At 37.0% G+C, this 5,558-nt stretch overlaps 1 protein-coding gene across 2 annotated transcripts; it reads left to right on the top strand.

Annotated features, from left to right (window-relative positions):
• The first annotated feature begins 2,594 nt into the window (after window positions 1-2,594).
• LOC111392876 (Werner Syndrome-like exonuclease) lies at window positions 2,595-4,839 on the top strand. Of its 2 annotated transcripts, none has more exons than XM_023018281.1 (2): window positions 2,595-3,095; window positions 4,459-4,839. In XM_023018281.1, exons 1-2 carry the CDS (start codon window positions 2,704-2,706, stop codon window positions 4,700-4,702), a joined length of 636 nt encoding a protein of 211 aa, XP_022874049.1. In that variant the 5' UTR covers window positions 2,595-2,703; the 3' UTR covers window positions 4,703-4,839. The 2 variants fall into 2 exon arrangements, with proteins under 2 accessions (XP_022874049.1, XP_022874050.1); XM_023018282.1 differs by lacking the exon at window positions 4,459-4,839 and adding an exon at window positions 3,799-4,007 and having other exon boundaries at window positions 2,597-3,347.
• The last annotated feature ends 719 nt before the right edge of the window (window positions 4,840-5,558 follow it).

A 5,558-nucleotide genomic window follows, 5' to 3' on the forward strand; every position in this document is an offset into this window, starting at 1 on the left:
CTATTTTGACGTCTGCTTTTCTGGAGCTTGCAAATGGACCTTGTTCTCCTCAATTTTCTTGCTACCTGCTTCTTGCTTCTTCATGGATTCAATTCTAGATGGAGTCGTAGATGGATATGGTGAGTAGACAAAAAAAATAAATAATAAAAAAAAAAAACCTAGGCAAGTTGGTATAGTATAATCATTTTTTTTATGACGGGGGAACTCGTAGTCCCTTCGAGTGCGCACTAGATAAACTTTCGAACTGACGTAATAGCCTGCAAACCACGCTAACCAAGTAAATCGCACTAGGCAAGCTCTGTGCGACATGCTCGACCGAGAAAATGTTGGTAGGGAAAATCGAATTCATGACCAAATACCTCCGCGCTCACCTACTCCAATATAATCATTAACAGGACGAAAACTAGACAGAAGGTATAATAATTATTGTTACGAGTTTAGTGACATTCATTTGCACCACGAATTATTGGGTTTGTGACCACTGAGGCATTTTTTTCATACGTAAAATTGATTTTCCCTGCCGCTGAAGAACATAATTTCGTAGACAAAACCCAAGGAAAACACCAAATTTGATCTAGCACAATTCCTACTATTTCTAATTCCAAGTTTAGTGTTTTCCTCGGTTAGTATTGTTCTCTGGGAGTGGAAGATTCTTGTTTTAATCAATTGTACCAACTTTACATTCTTATTCTAGTTAATTAGTACCCTTTTTCTTGTTTTATTTTTGACCATTACGACTGAACCTTCATCTGCCAAATAAAATTAGTGACTTCCTGAGGGTTTTCCACCAAATCTTATTATAGTAAGTCATCGAACCAAAACCCAGTAGCATAAAACAAAATCAAAGAAATAAATTACCCCGTCGAGGTGGCCCTCCCTTATACTGAAGATTTTCTCCAAGGGTAGATTTGTTAAAATGGTGTAGGAAGGAAAATGTGTATAGTAAAAAGTTTCGGGTAATGTCAGGTGAGGGGTGTGTAACGGATTGATTTTTAATAAAATGTAATTGTATAATGGGCAACAAACGGGCCATAAATAATATTCAGAATGATTAAATATTTAAAATAATAATAAAAATAAGTAATTTAGATCACTGATTTTTAGTTAATTGTTTCCTTTTATACCTCTTTTGAAAGTAGGAGTCTATAAAACATAAAGATATATGCTTTGATGAGTCCGCTTAAACGGGACTCTTTTGTCTTTCGTTCTGCACTCTCTCTCACAACACACGGCGGAGCAATGGTGATCACCATTCATGACCACCGGTTACCACACGACACCCACAATCTCTACGACGTCAACTTCTTCGGTTACATCATCGAAACCCTAGTAACTCACGATCCCACCATGATTTCACAGTGGCTGTCCGACATTGAATCTCTCAACCACCACAGCCACCATCGCTTGGTCATCGGCCTCGACTTAGAGTGGCGCCCCAACAATCGGTTCTATAAGAACCCTGTTGCCACCCTCCAGCTCTGCGTCGGCCGCCGTTGTCTCATCTACCAACTCATTCATTCTAGTCATATTCCGCCTAGGCAAGTTGGTATAGTATAATCATTTTTTTTATGACGGGGGAACTCGTAGTCCCTTCGAGTGCGCATTAGATAAACTCTCGAACTGGCGTAATAGCCTGCAAACCACGCTAACCAAGTAAATCTCACTAGGCAAGCTCTGTGCGACATGCTCGACCGAGAAAATGTTGATAGGGAAAATCGAATTCATGACCAAATACCTCCGCGCTCACCTACTCCAATATAATCATTAACAGGACGAAAACTAGACAGAAGGTATAATAATTATTGTTACGAGTTTAGTGACATTCATTTGCAACACGAATTATTGAGTTTGTGACCACTGGGGCATTTTTTTCATACGTAAAATTGATTTTCCCCGCCGCTGAAGAACATAATTTCGTAGACAAAACCCAAGGAAAACACCAAATTTGATCTAGCACAATTCCTACTATTTCTAATTCCAAGTTTAGTGTTTTCCTCCGTCAGTATTGTTCTCTGGGAGTGGAAGATTGTTGTTTTAATCAATTGTACCAACTTTACATTCTTATTCTAGTTAATTAGTACCCTTTTTCTTGTTTTATTTTTGACCATTACAACTGAAACATCATCTGTCAAATAAAATTAGTGACTTCGTGAGGGTTTTCCACCAAATCTTATTATAGTAAGTCATCGAACCAAAACCCAGTAGCATAAAACAAAATCAAAGAAATAAATTACCCCGTCGAGGTGGCCCTCCCTTATAGGGCGGTCACACCGATCATGTGGCGGTGTGACCGCCCTACTGAAGATTTTCTCCAAGGGTAGATTTGTTAAAATGGTGTAGGAAGGAAAATGTGTATAGTAAAAAGTTTCGGGTAATGTCAGGTGAGGGGTGTGTAACGGATTGATTTTTAATAAAATGAAATTGTATAATGGGCAACAAACGGGCCATAAATAATATTCAGAATGATTAAATATTTAAAATAATAATAAAAATAAATAATTTAGATCACTGATTTTTAGTTAATTGTTTCCTTTATACCTCTTTTGAAACTAGGAGTCTATAAAACATAAAAGATACGGACCAATAGAGTTTTGCGTGAACCGTGGACTGTGAATTCAATAATGTGATGCTTTAATGAGTCCGCTATAACTGGACTATTTTGTCTTTCGTTCTGCACTCTCTCTCACAACACTCGGCGGAGCAATGGTGATCACCATTCATGACCACCGGTTACCACACGACACCCACAATCTCTACGACGTCAACTTCTTCGGTTACATCATCGAAACCCTAGTAACTCACGATCCCACCATGGTTTCACAGTGGCTGTCCGACATTGAATCTCTCAACCACCACAGCCACCATCGCTTGGTCATCGGCCTCGACTTAGAGTGGCGCCCCAACAATCGGTTCTATAAGAACCCTGTTGCCACCCTCCAGCTCTGCGTCGGCCGCCGTTGTCTCATCTACCAACTCATTCATTCTAGTCATATTCCGTCCCCCCTCGTTGACTTCCTCTCCAACCAGAACTACACTTTTGTGGGCATTGGAATTGAGTCTGATTTGAGGAAACTTGAAGAGGATTATGGATTTGGGTACAATGCGAATGCCGTGGATTTAAGGAAGCTCGCGGCGGACAAGTATCAGATGAAGGAGTTGAAGAATGCGGGGCTGAAGAGTTTGGCCAGATTTGTGCTTGAGAAAGAGGTGGAAAAGCCCAAAAACGTGACTTTGAGTAGGTGGGATTACCCGTGGTTGACGCCTGTTCAAGTGCAATATGCTTGTGTTGATGCTTTTGTTTCTTATGAGATTGGCAGGGTCTTGAATGCTGCTGGATAAATTGATCGGTAAAAAACTCTCTCTATATATAAAAATAAATTGTATATTATTGAATCATCAATGGGTTTCTCAATATATACTTGTTTTTCGTTTAAACATATTTGTTTTTGTGAATGGATCTTAAATGATTTATGCCATCAACAGTGTTTTGAATTCTGGGTTTTGTTTGTTTTATTTTGTTGAAAGAATCAGAATTGATCGATAGATTTCTCGAAACAAATGAAAAGGAAATGAAAGATGAAACATAAATCACGAATCAACTAAGCCCTCTCGGGACTCTTAAAGAGGAATCTCTTGCTTTGTACCTTGTCTTGGAATTGCAATTTTGGCTCTGTGTTTATGGCTATACTATTATTATGCTGTTCAAAACTGGCAATTTCCATACATTATGGTTTTCTGAGAATAAATAGTGTTTAGCATTATGCTTGTTTGAGATTATATGTTGCTCTGATTTTGGAGGTAAGGGATTGAGGTTTTTTGTTGAGCTTTATCAATATTATTGATTGTTGAATACTTTAAAGGTAGGGGGAAAAGTTCCATAGTTACTGAAACTGGCTCTTCTTGACTAGTTGAAGACATCCTTTTAAGATTTATTTTCTGATGATGTTAATTGTCAAGACTAGTACTGGAAAAGAAACTGTATGGTCGAATCTTGAATTTTGCGAATGGATGGACATTTAATCGATGAAAAATTGTTGGTTATTGTGTTCTTGTGAGGTATGTAGGAGTGATAGAAATAGGTGATTTTTTTATTTATTTATTTTTTTTTTTGTGTAATTAGCTTTATTAAAACATTTGCAAGTGATCTGTACAATATAGGATTGTACTAATGAAACGAAAAAAGAAATTAAAATCTTGTCACTTGTGCTGCATACCCTAATGGATGTCGAAAAACTTCATTGGGAAAGTCTTAAATCCTGATAGTCATGTTTCAAATATTTTCCAGCCTTCCAAGACTTGATTGCATTTTCATTATGGTAACAATTCTGATTTAGTTTTCTTTGAGAACTCAGATTGTGAATGGACTGGGTTTTTGGTGCTGTTGTTTTTTTGATGGACATGTCCCAAAAACATGTTAATATAGGATGGAGGGAAACTTGAAGAGGATTATGGATTTGGGTACAATGCGAATGCCGTGGATTTAAGGAAGCTAGCGGCGGACAAGTATCAGGTGAAGGAGTTGAAGAATGCGGGGCTGAAGAGTTTGGCCAGATTTGTGCTTGAGAAAGAGGTGGAAAAGCCCAAAAATGTGACCTTGAGTAGGTGGGATTACCCGTGGTTGACGCCTGTTCAAGTGCAATATGCTTGTGTTGATGCTTTTGTTTCTTATGAGATTGGCAGGGTCTTGAATGCTGCTGGATAAATTGATCGGTAAAAAGCTTTCTCTCTATATATAAAAATAAATTGTTATATTATTATGCATCAATGGGTTTCTCAATATATACTTGTTTTTGTGAATGGATCTTAGATGATTTATGCCATCAATAGTGTTTTGAGTTCTGGGTTTTGTTTGTTTTTTCTTGCCGAAAGAATTGGAATTGATCAATAGATTTGTTGAAACAAACGAAAAGGAAATGAAAGATGAAACATAAATCATGGATGAACTAACCCCTCTGGGGGACATTCTTGAAGAGGAATCTCTTGCTTTGTACCTTGTCTTGGAATTGCATTTTTGGCTCTGTATTTATGGCTATACTATTATTATGCTGTTCAAAACTGGCAATTTCCATACATTATGGTTTTCTGAGAATAAATAGTGTTTAGCATTATGCTTGTTTGAGATTATATGTTGCTCTGATTTTGGAGGTAAGGGATTGAGGTTTTTTGTTGAGCTTTATCAATATTATTGATTGTTGAATACCTTAAAGGTAGGGGGAAAAGGTTCCATAGTTACTGAAACTGGCTCTTCTTGACTAGTTGAAGACATCCTTTTAAGATTTATTTTCTGATGATGTTGATTGTCAAGACTAGTACTGGAAAAGAAACTGTATGGTCGAATATTGAATTTTGCGAATGGATGGACATTTATTGAACTAATCGATGAAAAATTGTTGGTTATTGTGTTCTTGTGAGGTATGTAGGAGTGATAGAAATAGGTGATTTTTTTTTTTTTTTTTTTTTTTTTTATTTTTTTTTTTGGTAATTAGCTTTATTAAACCATTTGCAAGTGATCTGTACAATATAGGATTGTACTAATGAAACGAAAAAAGAAATTAAAA

This window comes from Olea europaea, unplaced genomic scaffold (genome assembly GCF_002742605.1).
Source record: "Olea europaea var. sylvestris unplaced genomic scaffold, O_europaea_v1 scaffold992, whole genome shotgun sequence".
In the NCBI taxonomy this organism is placed as follows: domain Eukaryota; kingdom Viridiplantae; phylum Streptophyta; class Magnoliopsida; order Lamiales; family Oleaceae; genus Olea; species Olea europaea.

Excerpts from the sequence above, each read along its gene's own strand:
- LOC111392876 (XM_023018281.1), top strand. The coding sequence starts at position 2,704 with ATGGTGATCACCATTCATGACCACCGGTTACCACACGACACCCACAAT. Across the intron at positions 3,096-4,458 it reads GAAGAGGATTATGGATTTGG|GTACAATGCGAATGCCGTGG; the intron begins GTACAATGCGAA and ends TTATGGATTTGG.